The 25,637-nt window shown below is 39.9% G+C and overlaps 1 protein-coding gene across 2 annotated transcripts in view; it reads left to right on the forward strand.

Moving 5' to 3' along the window:
- The window catches only part of Cpne4 (copine 4), a 459,807-nt gene that overhangs the window by 108,851 nt on the left and 325,319 nt on the right, over window positions 1–25,637 (forward strand). For both annotated transcript variants that reach the window (XM_028756686.1, XM_028756687.1), the window contains exon 2: window positions 11,311–11,491. In XM_028756686.1, the coding sequence (XP_028612519.1) occupies window positions 11,311–11,491 (181 nt within the window). The remainder of the gene's footprint in view (window positions 1–11,310; window positions 11,492–25,637) is intronic.

Raw genomic sequence — 25,637 nt, forward strand, 5'->3', positions numbered from 1 at the left:
AACTCTGCAATCTGTGAGCCCAGGACGTCTTTCCCACAACTAGAGGAGGCTGCAGTTTCTTTCCTTATTGCTCTATATATTTAGCATGTAGATGCTTCATGATCTTGGTTATCCTTGATGATGGATGCTTCTGGGTCCTTTATGAATATGATTTAGTTCTCTCGATTTCCTTCATCGCCGTTTCATTAGAGGTAAATGAAAAGGCTACTTCTTTTTGTGTGCTTACTTTGTATGCTGATACTCTGCTGAACATATTTATTAAATCTAAAACTCTTATGAAATGCTTAGGGATTTTAACTATAGCATCATATCAGGTGCAAATAGAAATAATTGTCCATCTTCTGTCTTTGTCCTTATCCCATATTGTCCTGGCTAAAACTTCAAGTACTATAAAGAATAAATATAACCAGAGTGAACACTCATCTTGTCTGATTTACAGGGAATGTTAATAAATTTCTCCAAGTGAGTACACTATTGACTCTGAATCTGGCACCTATAGGTTTTAACACATTGAAGTATGATTCTTTTATAACTAGTTTCCTTGGGATTTTATCAAGAAGTCTTGTTGATCTATGACAAAGGCTGTTTTCTTAAGCTATTAGATAATTACATAATTTTTGTTCTTGATTCTCTTTACATGGTGTATCATGTTCTTGATTAGTATATTTTGAACCACACTTACACTCCCTGGAGTGAAGCTAATTTGATGATCATGTATATGTATTTCTCTATGCAATGTCCATATCTAGTCTTGGTATCAGAGTAATACTGTTTGTAGACCAAGCACAGATGTACCCCCTGCCCTTTCTTTTTAGTGGACTTGTTTTAGGGAGACCAGCATGAGCTTGTCTCTAAGCATCTAATAACGTTCATCAATAAACTGGTCAGAGGACTTTGCATACTATATTTACATGTTTTATTTTCCATATTAATATATGATTTTTTCCAATTTATTAATGTTGTCTTCAGTTCCCCAGAATTCTCTGTGTTTGAATTTGTTAAGAGATGAATTCTATTCCATTACTTTTTTTAATCTGAGATTTCCATTTAACTCTTTTTTTCACAGTCTTCTTTTAGGAAGATATTTTTATTCCTACAGAAGTCTTACTACTTGTTATCCATCTCTTTATTTTGATAGGTCGAGCATATAGAAATTTGTTGTAGGGTACAAGCTTTCAAATTAATTCCTGATTATCCTCTGGATTTTAGAGTATCTGTTGTCAGGTCCCTTGTTCCCTCTCCTTCTGTGACTTTTGGTCTTCTCTTTCCTCTCATCAGTTCTGTTTTTCAGTCTTGCTAATCGCTTTGAAGATTAGCAACTCTGTTTCTTTGACTGCTTGTGCTGTCTTTTATTTGCTATTTCATCCGGTTCAGTGTGGATATCTATTATTTCCTTCCTTTTATAATTTTACATTTGTATTATTGTCATTTTTATAATATCCTGAGTATCATATGTTGTTTTTCCAGTCTCCAATTTTTAAATGTTTTAAAAGATGTATTTGTTTATATTTGATATATGTGAGCTTTTTGTTCTTTTTTTGCTTGCATGTTTGTCTGTGCACGTGTGCGTATAGTACCTAAAGAAGCCAGAGGGGTCATTGGGTCCTCTGGAGCTGCAGTTGCAGGTGGTTGTGAGTTGGCAGGTGGGTGCTGGGAATTGAACTCAGGACCTCTGTAAGAACAGCAAATGCTCTTAACCACTGAGCCATCTCCCAGCCCCAAGATTTTGAAAGGTTGGCACACAGCTATAAACTTCTGCCTTAGAACTTCCTTTGCTACCTCCTACAGATCTTTAATGTGTTATTTTTCCAAGAATTTAAAATTTTCCTCCATTTCTTTGATAATCCCCCTGCTCACTTAAAGTATCTTATCTTGTCTTCATATGTTTTTAAAGTTTCTCTTGGTAATACTGATTTTAAGTTTTATCCCACCATGTTATGGTAGAAACCAAACAAATTATTTAAATTTCTTTTGGTCTTGCTAAGACTGGCTTTATGGACTAAAATTCTTTATATTTAAGAACATTCCATGAATTACTAGTAAGTGTGCACATTTTACAGTGGTTGACTTGAATATTGGGAATATTTCTAGTAAGCCCATTTAATTTGTATAGTAATTTAACTTTAAAATTTTTTGTTGATTTATTTTGGTCTGGATAAAATACCTGTTTTGAGAATAGTGTTACTATTCTCAAAGAGAATTACATAAGAGAATTACATAAGAGAGTTACATAGTACTCTCTGAGTACTATGGTGGGATGGGGGAGGAACTGTGGGAGTGGGTACTGGGAGGGGGGACAGAGATCAGGATGTAAAGTGAATAAAAATTATTTATTTTCAAGTTAAAATAAAGGAAAAAATATTCCATTAAAAATAATTCAAAAAGAGTGAGAGATGAAGCTGTGGATATGACTTTGTGGATAACAGCAATTTCTTTCCAAGATCTAGGACCAGAGGACCTGAGTTTAGATCCTCAGCACTCAGCATTGGGGCCAGAGACAGGAAGATCCCAACAGTTCACTGAGCAGCAAGTATAGATAACCAGATAAGCTTTTGGTTCAGGGGGAAACCCTGTCTTTTGTGTGTGTGTGTGGTTTTTTTCGAGACAGGGTTTCTCTGTGTAGCCCTGACTGTCCTGGAACTCACTCTGTAGACCAGGCTAGCCTCGAATTCTCGAACTCAGAAATCCGCCTGCCTCTGCCTCCCAAGTGCTGGGATTAAAGGCATGTGCCACCACCGTCCAGCCGGGAAACCCTGTCTTAAGGTGTTCACATAGAGAACGATAATGTAAGACAATTGATCTCTTTCTCTGGCTTCCACATGCATGCATATAGGCACGCACTCAAGCATTCATGTGAATGCCCATACATGCACACCACACATAAAAACATGTTGGACACATACAAAATAGAAGAGAAAAAAGTAAATAAAGGAGTTTGAGTACTAGAATAATAAAGTAACAATAATATATATAAATATATACAATAATATATGTTTATATACACATTATGTGTGTGTCGGGGGGAGGAAGACAGAACACACATATATAAAAATATACATACCAGTCAGAAAAATACCAAAAGGAAAAATTTTCCTTTAAAAAGTTGTCTATGTTGTGGTGATCATTTGGGTGAGAGTAGATATTCATTATTTCTGCTATTTCCCTTTTTCTGTGTCCCTTTTGAGCTACAAAGAGAGCTTAGAGGGAGGAAAACCTAGTTGGTATTTTTCCTTTGCTTTTTCCTGTTACATGCTGTCCATCAGTGGGAACGGCTGGTTGAACAGCTCTGCTTCTTTCTTTTTCTCTTGCATGGAACCAACATTCCCCTGACTTGGGTTTACTCCAGACACATTAGCTCAGTGTACTCCCAGGAAGTTGGCACTAAGGGATAGAAGGGTACAGGAGGTTTAGAGAAGAGACAGAGAGAGGAGGTGGGTAGATGACATATGACATTCAAGGAGACAAAGTGAATCAAGAAAATGTTGGAATATATGTGGCTTTAATTCCCCACTTTTTTTTTTGAAGCATCCTAAACAGCTAGCCCCCTGAGTGGCCATAGAACAGAGTGCATGAAAACACAGACTGATCAGTTTCTGGGTTTATGTCTGTGTGACCTTATTGCTTTGTGACCAGGTAGATGTGTGTAGGGTTGCTCCTGTTCTAAAATGCATTTTCTTCCCTGAGAAATGGGCCTCCTATACAGAAACCAGGGCAGCATTATCCTGATGATCTGATGATGTAATTACTCAATGCTCGGCAAATCTGTAAGGGTTTGATAAATGCTACACGGGCTTAGTGGTGTGATTAAAATAAAAAGTAATCCTATTAGATATTAAAATAATCCCTGTGGCCCAGGTAGTCTGCTGAGAACGCTATGTGAATTCATTCATTACATTCTGAAGACTACAAAGTGGAATTGTTACTACTTTCATCTAAAAGATGGTAAATCAGAGGCCCATCTTCAAGTAAATTCCTCAAGGTCACACAGCTAGGGAACTGTGGAACAGGGATTCAAGCATTCCTTCTCCAATGGGAGAGGCATGCCCACACAGGTGCCCGTGGATACTGCTTGTGTGAATGGTGCATCTGAAGAGAAACAACCTTTGGAGCAGGTCACTTTGCTTTGTTGAATAGTTGCATGGTTTGGAAAGAGGGAGAAGGAAGAGAGAGTGGAGAGGGGAGAGGAGAGAGGAGAGAAGGGAGATGGGAGACAGGAGACTGGCAATGATGGCGGTGGTGTTGCTGCTGGTGATGTGGATAGAAACAGGAGCACATTGTGTGCATATGTACGGGCACACTCATGTGTATGCGTATGGAGTTCAGAGGTTGACGAATGCCTTCCTCAGTCCTCTGCCTTATTTTCGGAGACAAGGTCTCTCAATGAACCTGGTGCTTGATGATAAGTCAACTGGCTGGCTATCGAACTCTGCATATCCTTTTGAGTACAACTCCCTGGTACTGCTACTGGAATTACAAGTGTTTATCACCATGCCTGACTTTCCTACATGGACTCTAGGGAATCAAACTGAGGGCATCATGCTTGCAAACAAGCACTTTACTGAGTGAGCCATTGCCCAGACCTACAAATATATATATAGTGTCTGTGTGTGTGTGTGTACATGTGAGCATGTGCTTAGGTGGGGGAACTATGGGGTTTGAAATTTGGTTTTCACCTTCCATCATGTGGGGCTGAAAATCACATTAAAATCAGCAGTCATTGAGGCAAGCTTCTTTAGCACTGATGATCAGGTTAGGTCTGAGAATCACTGTTCAGACAGATGGATTCCTCATCTTACTCACACCACTACCTCCTACAGGGTCCTACAAAGTGCTTGCTACTTACAGTTGAGAACAGATGTATTATTGGCTTGGCTGATCTCTGGGATCATAGCTGACTGTCTAGATGTTCATGGCGTCCAGTACCATCCAACACAGAGCCAGAATCCTAGAAGGTACTTTATATAGTTCTTGAATTAAGATTGAAAGGTTGTATGGTAGAGACATCCAGCATTCCTTCCTTCCTTGAATTTGTTGAGATATTTAAAAGACTGAATGACGCCATGGCAAGCAGAACAGTGATTAAGCTCTTATTCTTAATGGTCTTGGGACAAACTCTGCTCAATTGGTTCCCCTGCAAACTCCAGCTGATTTCCTTCCCTCTTGAGCTCTCTATTGTCTTCTTGTTGTTTGCAACTCATTCAGAAACTAATTAAGTTTCTGGATCAGTCTGTCCTGTAAGAGAGTGTGGATATGCTGAAGTGGTAGATTTTTATACCTTAAATTATCGGAGTGAAAGGACAATTATAATTTACTTCTAAAATTGGCCAAAAGTCAGCTTTCATCAAAATTATTCTGAGCAGACATAACCAGGGTGTTCTATGAAAGGCAACAAAGAGGATTTAAATAGGCCATGAAAAATGTATTGATAATCTGGCCATATTAATCCTGGTCTCTAACAGAGTGTGAAATTACTTGTTTATTCCACTTATCCAGGGCCATGAGGGAAGCTGACCACTCATTGACAGAGTTACACTTTGTGATCATCTTTCAACAGTGAGCTTCAGCTGGGCCAAGGCCAAACAATCTAACTTCCTGGCCTCTGTCCCATCTCCAGAGTCAAGGTCAGGGTTGCCGCTTGCTCTGAGCAGGCTTGGTTACTGATGTATTCACATAGTCCATGATATATGGTTGAGGCTTTCATTTGAGCATGGGCAGAGACATAAACCAGTGACTCTGAGAAGAACTGTGAAAATTTGGGAACTTTGTCATTAATATTCCCACATTGCTATCTTGCACCCAATATCCCAGGAAGAAGGTGGGGTTGAAAACTATCGAGGATGCCAGAACGTATAAAAAATAGTTCTTGACCCCAAAACCATGCATGTATACATTGTGTATACATGCATACACATACACATAAACATCCTAGAGTGCTTCACTAATCTTTCATATTAGTTATCTGTTACTGTATAATAATATTACCAGAAGCAGACCATAATTATTACTAGACATAAAATAACAGTCCTAGTTAGTCTATAAAGGAAGCGGACACAATTCTCTTCAATGAGGTTTATTAGAATGGGAAGGCTTCAGGGCTGTGACTGATGAGGAGCCTCATTAACAGTGAGAATCAGTCAGCAATAGGGAGAGTGAGAGAGGGAGATAGCCACCCTATGTGAGATGACTGGAGAGGCCAGGGTAGCCCCAAGAAGCCTCTCTGGGGAGTCTTACACCAATCCCTAGAGTGAAGGAAGGGACCATGTATAACCTTTCAGGGCAGTGTGAAATCTCACCCACGTGATTTAGTTCAGCATAGCATGTATGACAGGGAGCATGGTAGAGCCAGATATAAATTGACAGCTGTTAAGTCACAGCCCATTATGCTTTTTAATCCCAGAGAGAGCTGGATGGTGAAGTGGTTTGATTCAGGATACGGGATCAGGCGTAAAGGTGCAGCCATGTGTTCTAGTAGTCACTACCTATGCCCTAGGCCTATGGTCATGAGTCAGTTATATTCATTGCTTCAGGGTCTTGTGAGACTATAACTTGGGTATCATCTAGGGATAATGTCTCATATGAAATTTGATTTGGAAATGATATACTTCCAAGCTCGCATATTTGTTGACAAAAATTCATATCCTTGAGCCTAAGGAACTCAGTTTCCTATTAGCTGCAGCTACTTTTGGTTCTTTGCCTTCCTCTGTGGTCCGTGACTTTCATGTTTTGTATTTGCAACACAAGAACTTGAGCTTGGGTGGTTTTGGTGGCCTTCAAGTTTCTGGTACCCCAGATTCCCAAGAAAACTTCTGTAATTCTCAAAGATACCTCAATATTTCAGTATATGGCATACCATTAATTTAAGTTATACCATGTTGTATGACAGACCTTTCCTAGGGAAACACCACAGACACACCTTATTCCAGATAGGCAGACCAATATAGACCAAAGTCCACATTAGTAGACCAATGAGTTTTATTTGGGTTACTTATAGGACAGAAATGACTTAAAGACAGCTACATCACCAAGGGCCATTTCAGCATGGATGACATCTCAAAAGCTGAAGTACACTGCACAGCCTGCAGGCATGTCAATGGGTCACACATGTCATTTCCAGGCAGCTCAGTTGTTCTGAGACTATTCCTGGCATCTCAACTGGTCTTTGGCTCTTTTAGGCAGTTTGACTAGTCTCTGCTTCTTCCAGTCTACTCAGCTGATCTCTGCTTCTTTTAAGAGGTTAGGCTTCTCTGAGAATCTTTGCAGCTTGTCTTGTCTGGAAGTGACTTGTAGCAATATTTCCTATTTATATATTCTTGGGAGGGAAAGGCCTAGTGAATCTCATCTGTTTCAGGAACTTCCTGAAGTTATTTTAAGTTGCCGTTTTCCTATCTGAATGAGCTTCCCTGGAGAAGGGAATGTATCAATCTTGTAGAAAACTGCTACACAATCACCATTAATTACTGTGAAAAAAACCTGATAATTATCAGTTGATTTTGGACAATTTTTGGCACATATGAATAGATTGCTACCATTGACAATCAGGTAAGCTGGCTGATAGGAACTTCAAATCAAGAGCAGATATGGCACCTCTGATCCTCCCCCCACCAATGTGGTTTCTTATCTTCATGATTGTATTACATTCAATCAGAGGTTTTCTTTGCATTTATGGAAGCATTTGTTTCTGCTTGAAGCCCATAGGACAGCAAGGTACATGTAGGGGGAAAGCACTGTAGTAATCTCTGAATGAAAAACTGAGGGAAGATGTGTTTGTGGAGCTGCCTGTGATGTAGAACTCATGTAGATTCCAGCAGACCTCTCATGCACACACACACAGGACATGTGACCATCTGTCATGTAGACTAAAAGGTGGCTTTTATGAAATACATGGTTCCTATGAGCCAGCTGCTGCTATAGAAAGATCACTGTCAGGAGGATAAATGACCTGACTTGGAAGCTGAGACTGCAGCTAGACAAATTTATCAGAGCAGGCACCACCATTTTCTCCTTGTTCTGTGAATCTATAAGAAATAGTAACTCGTGCACACGGCTTCCCTGGTGAACTGCTGACTTGAGAAGTGGCTATGAGCTTTTAGAGGAAGGTATGCCTCGATAATGTGAGCTCCTGTGGTGGTTTGAATACACTTGGCCCAGAGAGTGGCACTGTTAGGAGGTGTGGCCTTGTTGGAGGAGGTGTGGCCTTAACACAGTGTGTCACTGTGGGGGTGGGCTTCGAGATTCTCCTTTTAGTTGCCTGAGAAGAGTATATTCCTGGCTTCCTTTGGATGAAGATGGAGAACTCTCAGTGCCTCCAGTGCTACGCCTGTGATGCTGATATGCTTCCTGCCATGATGATAGTGGACTGAAACTCTGAGCCTGTAAGCCAGCCCCAGTTAAACCACCACAACTCCAAAGGCAAAAGGACTTTACAGGAGTGAATTGTGCATTGCTTTTTAAGCAATAGGGAGACATATTAGAGATTCCAAATAGGAGAATGTTTTTTTTTTCTTGAAAGAAGCCAGACAATGAGAACAGTAGCTGAAACTTTGAGAGTATTTACCATGTGCCTAACATTGTATAAACCACTTGACTTACGTTATTTCATATATTCATTACAGAATCTTTTCTTCATCGATGCTACTAACAGACAGGTTGGGGGTCCTGTTCCATGTTTCACAGTGAGTGGAGAAACTAGGATTTAAGCAGTCAAACATGGAACTGCTTCTCTTTGATAGAGTCTCTTGCGTCATACATCACCATTAACACTGGCATTAGAGGAGTTAGAAGGATGGTCCAGGGGATAAGAGCACTTACTACTCTTCCAGAGGACCTGAGTTTGGTTCCTAGCAACCACATGGCAGCTCACAAAGAGCTTCTTTTTGTTTCCATGGGCACCAGGGCCCACACAGGGTACACTTACATACATTCAGGTAAAAGACTCATACCCATAAAGGAAACATAAATAAGTCTTAAACAGAAGATGGGCTTTAGAGAAGATGCCCCATTCCCTAGGAGAAGCTTGATTATTCTTTATAGAGGCTTCACATCTGAAAAAGGACAGATGTGATCCTACGAAGGGACGGTAGGGATGGTTCCTAGTGAGAGTGGTGGCGACAAGAACAGCAGAAGAACATACTGGATTGGAAGGAAGCAATGAGTGCACTGGGAGAATCAGGAGTTTGGGATGACTCTGTCCTACTGAAAACTGGCAATATCCACTGAATACTTAGCAACCCGTCTCTCTATACTAAGACATCTTCATCTGAGACATTTCTCTTCCTCATTTGCTTTGCCATGGTCTTCATTCAGGCTTGCCTTGGTTCTCATGTTGCTCACAATTTGTACAAATACAGGGACCATAATTCAGCAAGCTGCAGATTTACAGCCTGCTTGTTTTCTATATTTGAATAACAGTTACTTTGAACTAGAAAGGAAGTATGACTGTGGGGCTGACACAAGTCCAGGATGTTTGCTGTGTTTATTGTGCCTTGGTAGATTTGGAAGTTTCTACACTGAAGGTTTTGCTTGTTGTAGGCTGAGAGAGAGAAAGGTAGCATTGAAGCTCCTGTCTTGCCATTAGAATAATTATGCGACACGGGCAAGCAGCCAATCATCTCGGAACTTGACTTTTTTTAATATGGAAAAAAACAACTGTCCCGAAGTCTTTATTAATATTCAGTTGGTAGAAGACAGAGTTGCATGCATTCATAGACTAATTTTCCAACACGCTTGAAAAAAAAATAGGATGGTAATTCCCTTCAATCACAAATGCACCTTAACCTGACATTTTAGAGATAGGGTTGGCACATATTTGCTGACTACATAGTAAATATTTCAGGCATTGTTGGCCCTGCAATCTCTATTTCGACTAGTGAGTGCAGCCATTGAAATCAAAGTAACCACAGATAATAGGTAAGTAAATATGTATATGCCTGCATCCCACTAAAACTTTACTGTGGTGTATTTGTATATATACATGTGGTGTCTGTGCATATGTACATGCACATGTGTGTTTAAGGCTGAAGTACAATCAGCACCCTGTGAAAGAGGTGATGTGGCATACTCATTTGAACTAGTATGGCAATAGCAACAGGGAGAAACAAAATACTTGTGGAAAAGAAGGAGACAAGGAGGGACTTTTCAGCCTTATAGGAGAAATTTCACTGTAAGACATCAACTCCACATGAAGATCAGGAAGCCTTTGCTGATTTTCCTGCTGCAACTAGAAGCATAGAGCATGCTGTGAGGATTTTATTCCTGAGAGTCCCCCAACATCTTCATCTGTTCAGAGGAGGAAAGTGTGGGTACCTCTTACCTGAGCACTGCATGACAGTTGAACTGGGCTAGGTCGTAATGTTTAGGTCCATGTCTGATGTTTCAGGAGTTCTGAATCAGGCTCTGAGGGATGTTTGGTTGGTTGGTCTTTTCGTCTCCCCATTTTTCCCTTTTAGTTTTGAGTCCTGATATAGTAACTGGGAGTCTAGAGGATAGGGAGGAAAGAGTAAACGTAGACACTTGAGGTAGAAAAACCCATGCTGGGCTTTCCTTGGGTACGGGCTTGCCAAGGGCATCTTGGGAAAATGAGCTAGTGTTTAGAAGTGAGAAACTTGGATTGCTTTCAGAGACAAGACAATGGACTTCTATGATCCATTACATAGGAGGAGAGTTGGAGTTTTATGAAAACTCGAAGGGGCAGTAAGACGGTTCAGTGGATGAAGATGCTTGTTGTACGTAAGACAGGCAATCTGGGTTCGATTCCTGGAACCTACACAGGTAGAAGGAGAGAACCAACTTTACAGGGGTGTCCTCTGACCTCTACACATGCTGCATGGTTAACACACACCTGTACTTTCAGACAAACACAACACGCTGCAATAATAATTAAAAATAATAAATGAGATGTGATAGAATTCATTAGCCAAACAGATCAGTAAAAAAAAAAAGAAAGTAGATTCACAGAAAGCTTATAGCTAATATAAATCTGGATTGCATCTTATGGTATGTTTCACTAATTCATGATTTTTATTTCACAGATGAAAATTTTTACTATATAAATGATATGGGAAAATGGGGTTCTTAGCCAAGTGTGCCAGCATCTGGTTGGGAAGCTTTATTTTTGTAGTGCTGGGGAGGATTGTTTGTTACCTGCTTCACTGAAATTGCTAGTCAGCTGAAACATGAGACAATAAAAACTTCAGACATTCGCATCTGTGTGCTGAACAGTTTCCTGAATGGGGATGGAGACGCTTCCTCTTTTGAAAAATATTGCAGTGACTGGCACGTCATTTTTTTTTCCCTTTTTATTTTCTAACACAGAATGAAGAAGATGAGCAACATTTATGAGTCAGCTGCCAACACGCTGGGAATCTTTAACAGCCCCTGCCTGACCAAAGTCGAGCTGCGTGTGGCATGCAAAGGCATTTCTGACAGAGATGCTCTGTCCAAGCCGGACCCTTGTGTCATCCTCAAGATGCAATCCCATGGGCAGTGGTTCGAGGTAGGCTTGCCCGTCTGGATGGCTGGTCCATTCAATGTAAAAAACAAAATAAAACAAAAATATTTCCTGTCTTTAGCAGGTTTGCTCTAAAACAAGAGAAAGTTCCAGAAAACTTTAAATAGAATCATGTTTCTGTTTATCTCATGATGTTTTGATATGTAATATTTTGACAATTTGTGAGCCTGGAATTTTCAGCATGTTTTGATAATTACTGACAGATAATTACAATGCACTGTATTATACCCAATCATTGAGAAAATGTTAATGGATCAGAAACATATTTCTATCCAGACCCCAGGCTGGGCTGGGTGACAAGATGAATGTCGCAAATAACAAATCCACAAAGGCAAGGCAGGCTTCAGGTTACGTTTATTAAGAACCAGGTCCTGGGCGTGATGGGAGGGAGGCTCCTTGTTCTGAGGGAACAGTTGTGGGAAGTTGAGAGAGAACTGACTCTTCAGATGGAGTTAGTACAGGGTCTAAGGTTTTTCTAGATTGAGATAGACCTTGCTTGCTTTGAAATGCTGTGAGTCGAGGGACAGCGCAAGTTTTAAGGAGTGGTGTGGCTCTCAGATCCACATATTGTCTGAGAGAGCAATATGGGACCCACTGACAGTGATAGAACCCAGTCCTCAGGTCCGGGAGCAGCTGTTCTCAACCTCTGGGTCGCGACCCCTTTAGGGGTTGAACAACACTTTCACAGGAATTGCATATCAGATATCCCACATAGCAGTTATTTACATTATGATTCATAAGACTAGCAAAATTACAGTTATAAAATAGTAATGAAAATAATTTTATGTTTGGAACTCACCACAACACTGAGAACTGTGTTGAATGGTTGCAGCATTAGGATGGTTGGGAACTACGGTCTAGAGGAGTCCTTCTAAGTCCAATGGCGTTGGAATTCTGTGTTGGATGTATAAGTTTAATCTGAGTTGGTTGGGGAGTAATGAAAGAGAAGCCTGCGTGTATATAAATCCTGAAGGGTTTGACAATGAAGAGATAGGATGGGATGTTGGATGGAGCGGGGCGGGGGTGGGGGGAGAAGGAAGGATCTGTGAGCCTATCTGTTCATAATGCTTTAAGTGGTGTTGGAAGGAAACAAACTATAAAAAGTTCTATAGCCCAATGGATCACTGGGTAACGGTATGAGTAAAATGGTATTGCTACGAATTAGTCTTCAAAGAGTGGCCATTTCCAATTTGTCAAGAGAGGATTTGTTGTTTCGTTTCATCCATTTTTGGGAAGAAATAGATCTTTTTATTTGTTTGCCTGTTAGATTCTAGGATATCAGTGACCCTGTGAAGAACAGCCATAGGGAAAAGCAGGGCGGTTCTTTATATCCCCTGGATTGGCTTGGCTAGAAGCTATGCTAGTAAACGCTCACATGGACATGTTGGTACTTGGGGAAGGGCAGAGATGACTGCCAGACAAGATGTGCATCATGCCATATTTATGGTTTTGAGTGAAAATTGAAACAATGTGAGTTACATTTATTTTATCAGTGACTTATCAGACTGAGAGAACTGAGCTAGTTGACTCCAGGTTCTGAATAGGAGGGAAAAAGAAGGACAGGAAGAATGTGGCTTCGTTCAATATTTTTCTGGCTGTATGAGCAGAAGACAATATTTAAGCCCAGGGAGGTTTGCAGCCTGGAGGTTTTATTGCTGTTTCAGGCTTACTGCAGATACTGGCATAGTCTTTGGTGGTTTATTTGGAAATACTGCAGAAATATTGCTATTGTTGCTTCTTTATAAATCAAAATGTTGCATCTATGCAGCCTTTTTAAATAATCATATTTTTACTATTTTTGCAGTTAATGATCAAAATAAGGGTATATTATAGCATTTCAAACACACATATGTATGTATGTATGTATGTATGTATGTATGTATCTATCTATCTATCTATCTATCTATCTATCTATCTATCTATCTATCAAGTCAGTGTTCTATTGCTGAGAAGAGATGCTCTGGCCCTGGCAACTCATAAAATAAAGGATTTAATAGAGACTTGCTTATATTCAGAGGTTTAAGCATGGCAGCACACAGACAGACATGGTGCTGGTGACATCTGAATCTGGAGGCAGCAGGAAGAAAGCATGACACTGGGCCTGGCTTGAGCATTTGAAACCCCAAAGCCCACCCTCAGTGACATACTTTCTCCAACAAGGCCACACCTCCTAAGTCCTGTCTTATGACCAAGCATTCCAATCTATAGGCCTTTGGGAGTTATTCAGACCACCCCAGGGTGAATTACTGTACCGTGACCTTATTCATGTCCCACAAGGTCCTTTCTAGTTCCTTTCCCCAATTATTATGGTTCTCTTCCTTCCCCCAAATAGTGCTCCTTCTGCACCAATGGTCTCTGTGTGTGCCAATATAAATTTTGCACACGAGCAAAAACATGCTGTATGAGTCAGTGTTTTCTAGAGGAACAGAAACCAACAGGATGGGTATATATTAGAAAGAGATTTTTAGATTGGCTTACATAATAGGTGTGATTTAACAATGATTGTCTTCACACTGGAGAGAGTCTGAGAACCTAGGAGTAGTGGCAGCCCGGTGTGATGCTTGGAGAGTCACTGGTCTTCAGTCCTCCCTGGAGGGCCAATGAATCTGTGTTCCACTGTCAGCAGAAGATGACAGCTACAGCAACAAAACAGAGGTTCACACAGTAGCATTAGAAAGTGAGCTGGCAGCTTAGCCATGGGATCCCTTTCTCATCTGGAATGCTATTAAAGGATGCTGCTGACCCTGGGGGAGAGACTTCCTCCCTCAGTTAATCCTTGCAGGAACTACCTGCCCATCACTGTGTCTTTTAGTTAATCCCAACCTAACCCAACCCATTTGCAGTCTCATAGGATAAGCCCTACAGACTGCCCTCCTCTCTCACCTGTTTATGAATAGGTAGGACAGTCTTCCCCTCCATGGAAGGAAAAAATATCATAAGATTTAAGAGGCAATGTATTACTCATGTAAGCCTGTGGTAGTAACCACTTCTCTGAAAGGGAATGTTGATAGCTGCTCATGTACAGCTGACATTTCAGTGAGAGGACTCATCCTTGAAGAATGAATGACAGGAAGACTGGGATCCTAAATTAGGTCTCACATTGAAAACCTAATTCTTCATAACTGGAGTTTAATGTATAATGGCATGTTTTTCTCCTTCTAAGCAACTATCCTGTAGACTTTGTTGGTGAGCCTTTAAAAAAATAAATCTCAGGTAAACAAAATTAAATAGAATGATATGGTAGGGAAAATCACTTTCTGAAAGTTAGCACAGAATAAGTTGTTTTCTGAAACACCTTGTTTTTTCTATTCTGACATTCATATTTTTAAATCCTTTCTTTTCCTAATTTCATTTTTAGTATTTCTTTACTTGGCATGTGTTGAGGATGAGAGTGTATACATGCTACAGCATATGAGTAGGAATCAGAGGTCAACATGCAGAAGTTCCTTCTCACCTTCTACCCTGTGGATTCTGCTTATAGAAACCAGGTTATCTGCATCCCTCTAAGCCTTCACCCTCTGAGACATATCCCAGGCTCTATTTTAACATGATTCTTATGCATGTAAAATGTTCTTTCCTGATTTTATTGCTTATCGGTATATGCTTTTTCCACATTTCTACAATTTTGATAAAACATAATTTTCAAGTTGCATAATATCCTATCAAATAGATTTACTTAAGCCACTGTTTGATTTCTTGCCTTTTAAAATGCCTTAATTTAAGTAATACCAGACTGAACATCTTGGTGCACACAATTTTTCAATTATTTTTGGATGGGTTCCTAGAAGAGATGCTGACAAAATAGAACTGGTGGGATACAAGACAGGACATTTTATTTTGTTTTATTTTTGAGAACTTCACACATGGACATTGCATGCTCCTCCTGCATCTCCCCCTTCCTCCCCAATTCATAGCCTCTTCTTTACTGTTGTTATATATACACACACTTGCACATGCATGTATGTATACATGCGTGTGCATGTGTGCACATATATGTGTGTGTATACAACCTACTAAGTCCATATACCATTGCTTATATGTACACGTGTCCAGAGTTGGTCACTCGGAATTGGAAAACCTATGACCAAGCTTGTCCTTGCCAGAAACTGATTCTTCCTCTTTTAACAGTCATTGACCATCTGAATCATCTAGAGGTAGGACATTGCGGTCTTTTCCTTCTCTATGATGATATGTCAGCTGGTATTGTTATTATGCTGGTCTAGGTCAGACAACCACATTTTTGAGAGTCTACGAGTACATTTTACCTATCATGTCGTGAGGTCACTATCTATCAGGAGGCAACTTGAGCCTCTGGTTCTGTCAGTCTCTCTGCTCTCTCTTCCATGCTGCTCCCTGAGTCAGTCATAAATGTATGAGCGATGTTATGGGAATATCAGGTAGGGATGGGTGCCCTTCAGTCACTTCCTCTTTATACAAGTTGTGGATTTCTATAGTTGTCTCTGTATGTTGCAAAGAGAAGCTTCTTTGATGAGGGATGAGAGCTACACTTATCTGTGGGAATAAGGAAAGTAGAGTCACAAATCACATTAATTTAGGAAAATGGCAGTAACACACTCTTCTCTAGGCTCTATTACAGACCTCTCTGGCCACAGGTAGTTGGCTAGGTTCACCAGGCATAACTTTCTTTCCTCTGAGATGACTAGATAAACAGATCCCATGCCATGCAGCTGCCAGAAAGAATTCATTTATATGACTATTGATGATGGAGTTGAAACTAAAGATTGAGAAGTAACTTTGAGATGATAACCAGAAAATTGGTACTCAGCTTGGGGCTGGAAACGTGATTGTGTTATGACAAACTTATAAAGCTGTCTGAAACCTGGCTGTTAAATACTCAGAGACTGTTTGGGCCAATGTGTGTTCCTTACATTGACAAAACAGACAGTCAGTCACTAAAAAATGTACCAGCCTACCACTGTCAAGAGGAATAAAATGGAGAGTTGTGTATTAAAGACCAAACAGGTGCATTACCTAGAAGAAGCTGGATCCATGGGCCTCAGGGTGGGGGAAGGACCAACCAACCTACCAGGAGCTGAAGAGACAGTAGTGAAACACTACTGGAGAAGCTATCTTAAAATCAAATAGATATGGTGAGTAATTTTCCTCTTTGGTTGATTTCCCCTCTCCCACTAATTCTTTCTATTGGACAAACTTTGCTAGAAGTCTGCTGGCAAAGTTTGCAGAAAGAGAACACAGAATATAGTTTAGACCAAAAGAGGCAAGTAGACGACACATAGACCTTTCCAGCCACCCACTTGGAGAAACATTTACAGTTAGCAAGTGGTGAGCATTTATTTAATGACACCACCTACTTTCTGATGCAAGTTCCAAAAGTGAGTTTTGCATCCTCCTATCTATGCTAGAAGTGAGAAGTGATATGCTTAGTGAAGGCCAGTAAGCACATTTCAGTAGGGAGAAGTACTGAGGGGCAGACTTTTCTGTTGAAGACCTTGGTGGCAAGAGAGATTTCTATGTACAGAAACACAGAATTGGGTGAAAGGCTTTTATCCAAGGTTGAAGACTGTTTAAGTGTTAGGGTTTCCATGGCTATGAAGAGACACCATGACCAAGGCAACTCTTATAAAGGACAACATTTAAATGGGGCTGGCTTACATTTTCAGAGCTTTAGTCCATTATCATCATGGCAGGCAGCGTGGCAGCATCCAGGCAGACACAGTGTTGGAGGAGTCAAGAATTCTACACCTTGATCCAAAGGCAGCCAGGAGGAAACTCTGATTCTACACTGGGCAGTGCTTGAGCACTAACAGACCTCAAAGCCCATCCCCACAGTGACTCCTCCTCCATCAAGGCCATACCTACTCCAATAAGGCCACACCTCCTAATAATGCCAGTCCCTATGGCCAAGCATTGAATCACATGAATCTACAGGGGCCAAACCTATTTCAAGTACCACATTAACTTTCCTAGTATCTTCATCATGGGGAATCTGAGATGCTGAACAATTAGTGAAGAGATTGTCGGTAAGTTTCAGGTGAGACTCAGAAAATCAAAATAATCGTACCTTTTAGCCAGTGCTTTAAAGTTTGACAAAAAAGAGAGGCCTTATCATGAGTGTTCAGTCTTTTGACATCGTACCATTGTGCTGTGGTTTACAAACGTGCTAGGCCAAAATCCCTAGCAACCTCAGAACACATTTTTGGTCTGTGGGCTGCAGGTTGGATAGGCTGCTGGCATCATGCCCAGCAGAATTTTTTGGAAAGATGAACATTGTAGACCTGTTCTGTCCAAAGAATGGCAATTGAGCATGTAGACAGTGAGTAGCATAACTAAGAGTTAACTTTGGAATGACTTATGTTTAACTAATGTTTAAATTCATTGCAAGTGTAATAAGCTACCGTGGGTCATGAACATCCCTTTTGAGCCTAAAGTGGGGCATGAGAGATGAAATTAAAATTTGACATTTGTTTTATTTTGTTGTTGTTGTTGTTTTTACTGCTTCTGATTACAGTGGGTTTTTTTTCCCTTAATTTATATGTATGGGTATTTTCCCAGTATGTATTCCTATGATTCACATATATGTGTGGTGCCCAAGGAGGCTAAAAGAGGGCATAGGATCCCCTAGAACTGGAGTTATATACACTTGTGAGCTGCCATAAGAGTTCTGGGAGTCAAGCCTGGGTACTCTAAAAGAGCAGCACCAGCTCTTAACCACGGACCCATCCTTCTAGACCCTAGTGTACTTTAAAATGGAATTTCAACAGAGCAAGGTCCCTGTGATAGATACTGTGGTAAGCAACTCAGGTTACTGTTATAACAGATCTAACTACTTTCAGTTGAGCCTTCCACATAATGGGCACACATTTTCTGTTTACAGTGACTGTTAGCAAGGACAAAGAACATCTGACCCCTAAAGGGGATTATAAAAGCTTACTGTTTAACCCCAGATGGACCTATGTTCTGACCTTCTGTGCTGTTGATTGTATTGATGGTTAAGGACAATGTGCTAAGGTGTCTATGAAATATAGGAAATCAATTGTTCTGAAATGTAGTATAATGGCTGCTGTGTGCATATCAGCAGTGTTTGAGGTATATATCTAAGAACTAAGAATTCAGAAGCAGTATTATTTCCCTTCTGGAAATATGTGCTCATATGTTTGTGTGGGCGTGTATGTGTGTGTGTGCGCATGCGCAAACTTTCAATAAGTCTTTTACAGTGCCTATGTACTTTCCTGAAGGAAGACAAAGCTTATGACTTGGATGTACTTTAGACACACAATTTTCTTAATTTGGGGGTCATACCCATCCATTATTATAATCTCTTGTGTACCCTCTCTTGGCCACACAAAGATGAAAGTATACAATTAATGAGAATGCAGAAATTTCAGCTTCTGATGAGGTGTGGGAATAATTCCTTCTTGTCTCTTGTGTCAATGGATTCATTAGCTCCTGGAACTAGACATCTTAACAGGGGTGATAAATGAAAGCTTCTCAGAGAACTGAGAGGCAGACACTTGTGACCTGAAGGCTTTTCCTCTGTTTGCTGGAACATAGGCTCTTCTCTGTGGCAGCATTGGATGGTTTCCACCGAGCTGAGCCAAGATGATGATTGTATGGACTTGGCCCAGATCCTATGAACGAGGAGAACTTGTCATTATGGGGAAACCCAAATTACATTGCAGACTTTGAAGATGTTACTTCAATCACTGTTAATCCCACTGCTATACTTAATTTTAATATATGATTATTGGGTTCATAGGACACGCTGAGCATCTCAGGACTAATCATCCATGGATCAGTTTCATATGAAAGTACATTTCAGTGAATCCTGAGCTTCGATGCACTATCCAGGAGTAACAGTTAGTAATAATTATGATCATTACATTTAACACTTCCTCAATGAACTCTAGTATAAGGTTATTATTATTAATAATATTATACCCGCATTGCTCTTTATAGTCACAGTCTCTGCTTAGGGTTTTAATTTGCTTTTCACCCTAGTCCTGTGTAAAAGCATCATGGACATTAAAATTAACCACAGTGTGTATTGGGCACCATGAGGAAAGCATGATGCACTTCCCTAAATGTATGATTGTCAATGAGTACTCACTCTGTTTTAGAGACAGAGGACTAGAGGCTCAGGCAGACCTCGGGAAAGAGCTCAAACAGTTCTTGATTTAGATTTGTTCTTATTCCTAAGGTGTAGTGGGCACAGCGAAGTGATACCCCAAATCAACCCATATTCTACCACTCTTTCCAACGATGCAGGGATGAAGATACATCTATACACTGTACCCTGACACAGCCTGGGGAGTCGAATGGGTGTGACACATCATACTTTGTTGTCTTTACAGTAACCACGTGTACCATATTCAGTGCCTTTTGAACTTATTAACATCCAAGGCTAGTCGGGAAACATAAATGGGGTCACAAAGTGGTTTTTGATGGACACCTGTCAGGACTACAGCAGAGAAAGTCAAACCCTAGAGCACAAAATTGCAAAAAGGTAGGACACCATTGCTGTAAGCCACGCTAATCACCTTGTTTGTGAGAGGGATAAGATCATGTATACCAAGCCTTAAGCCCAGTTCACAGCTATTGCACATAAGCTACCTATATATGAAAGGAATATTGTGTATCTTGGCAACTTTCACAGCGGTTAGTTGTGCTGGAATTCTTGCATCTCAGATGATGAGAGGCCTCAATCAGACTCCTGGGGGGAAGGATTGGTTTTCCTTCCCCACCTACATACTGCCTTCCACCTTTCTAATCTGCCTTGGCTTTCCCATTTTCTTTTCTCCTTCCTTATTCTACTCTATCCAGATGTAGGCTTCAGTCCTTATATGCTGAAGCATCCCTGCTAGCAACACAGAAGGGGTATATGTGTTCATGTGTCTCTCAGAGATGTGGGTTGTGAGCAGTTTACCAATCTCTTATTGTATTATGCATGCAGAAATGAGCTCTCTGGAAATGGCTCTTTCATCTTTAGAATGATTATAAACCATGACCATTTGTGAACAGAGCTATGATGACAGATCCCAACAGAATTGTTTGGAGACCTCATTTTTTAAAATCAAATTTAGTGAGACAATTTACATATAAAACACATCCTTCTTCAATGTTCTGCTGGGTACATTTTGACAAATATATGCACTCATGAAATCATTATCTCAACTAAGACATAGAATATTTTCCGAAATATATTTTAATATATAATATGTAAGTCATACTTAATTTTTATTTTCAAGCCCAACTTTATTAAAGTTTAATTATTATATGAAATTATTATATAGTCAATGTATATACTTGAATAAGTTTAGACTTGTATATGCATGCATGCTAATATCTCCATGATCCAGGTAATAAATATATTCATAACCTCCTTATGCTTCTATATGGCCCTTTGGTTTAGCTTATTGTTCATAATGGTAAAGACACAATGTGAGATTCATTTTCTTAACAACATTTTTATAAGCACTATAACTTATTGCTAACCACAGGCACATGGGATGGGCACCTCTGGAACTTACTTTTTTTATATATACAACTATTACTTTATGCAACATAAACAAAAATACACCATATCCTCTCTGTGTCCCCTAGTAATGAGCATACTAATGTCCTTTTCTGTACCTTTGACTACATTAGGCCCTCACATAAGAGGAATCATGCAGTGTTTGTTCTGTTACTGACTTATTTCACTTAGCTCAGTGCTGTCCAGGTCTATGATATCTGAGCCACAAATGGTAAAGATGCCTTCCCTTGTAGAGCTGAGTGATATTTTATTGTATGTTTATGCTACACTTTATACTCATTCATCAATGAAAGGATGCATAGATGTTTCCTTGTCTTGTATCATGAATAGGCTAGAATAAACATGAGAATGTAGAGATCTTTGGGATGTTTGGGAAAGATGGCCAGAGTGTTTCCTGGATAATCTGGTAGTTCTAATTTTAGCGCTTAAATGCTGTATTTTTTTTATTCAGTGGCTGTTGCATTTTTCATCTGTAACAATGGTATGCAAAGACTCTAGCTCTCCCCTTTTCATCACTTTGGTATCTTCTTTTAAAAATAAAAGTTACCCTTCCAGATCTTACTGTAGTGTTGATTTGCATTCCATTGTGATTATTGATATTGAATATGTTTTCCTGTGTCCACTGACTATTTTTATGTCAACTACTAAGAACTCTCGCTTCATGCAAATTATTTATTTTTAAAACCTGGTCATTTGTTTTCTGTTGTTATTATTTTGTTTAGCCACCAAGTTTAGGAATCACTAATATATTTTAGAAATTAGTCTCTTGCCTGGTAAGTGGCATGCAAATATATTCTCCCATTCTGTAAGTTTCCTTTCTGCTCTGCTGACTGTTTTCTCTGTTTTTCTTAGCTTGCTATAATACTACTCATTTTGTTTTCCTTTGGCTGCCTATGCAATTGGTGTTAAAGCCAAAATAAATCTTTTTTCAGGTTAATGGCAAAGTGTTTCCTTTTAAGTTTCTTCTGGGAATGTAGAGTTTTGGGTCTTAAGCCATTATTAGTTGACTTTTTTGTGGTGTGAGATAAGGACCCAGTTTCATCTTTCTGCTGTAGATATCCAGCTTTTCCACACCATTTGCTGACAGGGCTACTCTCACACCGCTGTGTATGGTTGACCCCTTTTCAAAGATCAGTTCACCAACACAAATGCTTAAATTTCACTACATTTGAAGCCATGGACTCTCAGATTGTGTGCCATTAGGACATTACAGTTAAATGACAGGAATTCTGAATTACATTACTAAAATACATGAAACTATTAAGCATAATGGCATTCTATATGAGATTTTAGTTTAAAGGGAGATGATATGGTTCCATTTCTAAAATAGCATTGGAGAACTCCATAAAAAAATGCCAGAGGATGAAACTTAAATCCAAGGTGGTCTATCTTTATGACATGGACTACCAGACTTCAGCTCAAGCTGAGTTACCTTTCTAGACAATTCAGCAAATTCTAGAAGCCTTGATTGATCTGAGGGTAGTATGAAATGAAGCTAATGTCTGCCTCAGATTCACTGTGTGACCTTGGAAAAGTCCTCCATCATCTCTGAGCTTCTCATATGACCTTATCTCTTAATGGTTGTGAAGATGGAGTACCTGGCTTATAAGATAATGAAGTTGCTGAAGATACAGAATCTGGAATCTGATCACTCCATGAGCTCATGTAAATTCACCAATTTCCTTTTGCCTGTATTTTTCATCATCTACACAATGATAGTAAAAGTAAGGTTTACTGTGGGGATAAAAAGGGATAGTGCTTAAGAGTAGCTTAATATAATACCTAAAGCACACCGGGCACTTGGTAAACACTGGACACTACTTTGCCTAATGGAGATAGTGCATGAAGACTAATGTCATATGAAAGCCAACAGATCAGTTGGTGCTCATGTATGTTTGTACATATGTATGTATGTATATATGTATGCATGTATGTATATATATATAGAAATATAAAAATACTTATCTTGTACTGATCACATCTAGATGTATTTAATGTCAAAGGCAAGGTTTTGGTCTGCTGGATAGCCTAAGAGTTCTTGGTTCTATTGTCTGTACAAGATAAGAGGCCATTCCATGAGAAGATTTCACAGATCTGCATGTTTTTGCCACATGAATAACCACCTGATTGATGTGTTTCAGCTTCCTGACAGGGATTATCTGACTTTCCTTATCCCCTCCACTCGCTGCATTTTGTAGAAAATGAATAGGTGTGGAGAGAGTTTACTTTGCTGGTCTGTGTTCTCTAATCTGTAAGCTCGGAATCTCAGAGAGGCCATGCTGATAACCTCTCGTCCCATTTCTGCTTTTTTGCCAACATGGTCCTCCACTGTCTGACAGACTTACAAGTGACAAGAAAATTTCTTGCCTTCTGGAATCTCCAGATGTTCTTAGGGTCAGTTTATAGGCTAATTAAATATTTTATCTTGACTGAAGCTCGGAAATCTTCGACTCCCTATCTCGGATCCTAGTTTCAAATACTTGATTTTTTTGAGAGTTCCCTCTCATCTGAGGACTTAGTTCCAAATCTTTGCCTCTTGAATACATAGACAAGTTCTTGGTGAAAGATCACAGCTCAGAACTGTGTATCAAAGAAGGATCAGACAGTCTTTCCCCCACTTTGCTCAGTGTTGGCTTTTTCAAAGCAATTTCTGAGCAAGGAGGCCGTGGTATAAGGAATTTATTTTAGCCTTTATCTACTGAAGATTTACCTCCTCCAGCTTCCTTCACTTACTAGCATTGTGTAGCAAGTACCCAGAACTGAAGCAGCTTAAATTGACTCATTGCTTCCCTAGGAAGAGGGCAGACAGGGCACATGTCGTATGGTTCATTCCTGTTCCACAATGGCTAGAAAAGCAGCAGGGAACACTTGAAGGGCTAGGCATGATTGAATGGCCAGTGTTTCCTGTTATCTACAAATGTATTCACATCACAAGCTCACACAAATAGGTAGAATGCTTCTATGTAGACTCCTGTTCATGACAGCTCAGGACAGTTATGGACCCTCTTTTTAATGGGAAATTCTAACTTTTCCCACACAATGAAACTCAGGACTATACCTGGATACATCATTTGTCTGAGGATTTCATCCTATTATCATAAGAAACATGATTGCTTTGAAGTGTGTGGGCATGAAGAATATAGTCATACTCAAGATCTCAATTCCTCTTTAGAGAGCTCTCTTGGAACCTTGAATAATGCAGCATCGACTTTGTGAAAGGAAGCACTTTCTATCTTGAATATTCATCTTAGGCAATGAATAGTTTTTCAAGGAGTATGGGAAGGAAATATGAATTACAGTCGCTCTCCTACGTTTAGGATCATGCACACATATATTACCACACTAGAGATGAGGTACAACCAGTTCCTTGGTATTTCTTTCACACTTCTGTTCTCATCGATTCCTCAAACTGACCCCTCAAGGCTAGTACTACAACAGTTAACAGTTACCAGTTGCTCATCACAGATAAGGAGGCTGAGAGTCTGAGATGCCTCGATGTCTTCTCAAAGAGTGTGTGGTCACCGTAGTGGAGACTTCTCTCTAAATCCTCTGACTTCTGATTCAGGAACTCTAGGCACTCCTGGGTCCCTCTTCTGCTGGTGGATCATGATGCCAAGTCCTGTTTACTTACTGGACCAGTATTCATGTGGCTTCAGAATCACAACTGAAGCTGAATGTTCTCACTTCTTTGATAATTAGTCTTTATCTTGTCCACTGCTATGTTGAGATGTTTTCCTGGTGTTGTTGTTTTTGTTTATTTTTATTTTTGGTTTTGTTTTTGTTTTGAGATAGAGTTTCTCTGTGTATCCCTTTCTGTCCTGGAATTCACTATGTAGACCAGGCTGGCCCCAAACTCAGAGATCTGCATGCCCTTGCTTCTACCTCCTGAGTGCTGGGAATAAAGGCACGCACTAAACCCCTGGCATGTTGAGAAATAAAAAAAAAAAATTCTGAAACTACATTTTACTACTTAAATATGTATTCTATACAACAACTCAATGGCATAAAGCAGTTTTTCCTTTGGATGAGCCTAATTCACCTACCAGTTCACTAATTAAGCATGCCTAAATAATTCTCTACAGTTGTTTGTTTGTTTAACTTGGCAAACATTTATTGAGTTCTTGCCCAGACACTTTTCTCAGCACTGGAGATACAGCAGAGAACAACACAGTATTGGTTTTTTCCCCTGGAAAAATAGAAAATATGCAATAATTATCTATTCTATGCAATTGTTTGAAAATGGTAAACACTCTGATGATAAACTAAAGCAAGGAAGTGGAGAGAGAATGATCCGAGACTGATTTTAAAACTGTAGTCAGGGAGGACTTCTCTGAGGAAGAAATAGTCATATAGAAGCCTGACTGGCACAGAGTCAGCCATCTAGACTGGGGATGGTATTCTGACAGGAGTAAGACAGAGGCCCTGCCACAGGCTCTCAGATTTCATAAGGGATGAATCTAAGATTGTGTTAGATAGGAAGATCATAGATCCACTGTGCAACATGGTGTCTAGAGTTAGCATTACTCTGCTATGTACTTAAAATCCATGAAGAGTCTGGACCTGGTGCCAGTCTTCTTCTTCTTCTTCTTCTTCTTCTTCTTCTTCTTCTTCTTCTTC

Source organism: Grammomys surdaster, unplaced genomic scaffold (assembly GCF_004785775.1).
Source record: "Grammomys surdaster isolate TR1022 unplaced genomic scaffold, NIH_TR_1.0 126131, whole genome shotgun sequence".
Classification (NCBI taxonomy): Eukaryota; Metazoa; Chordata; class Mammalia; order Rodentia; family Muridae; genus Grammomys; species Grammomys surdaster.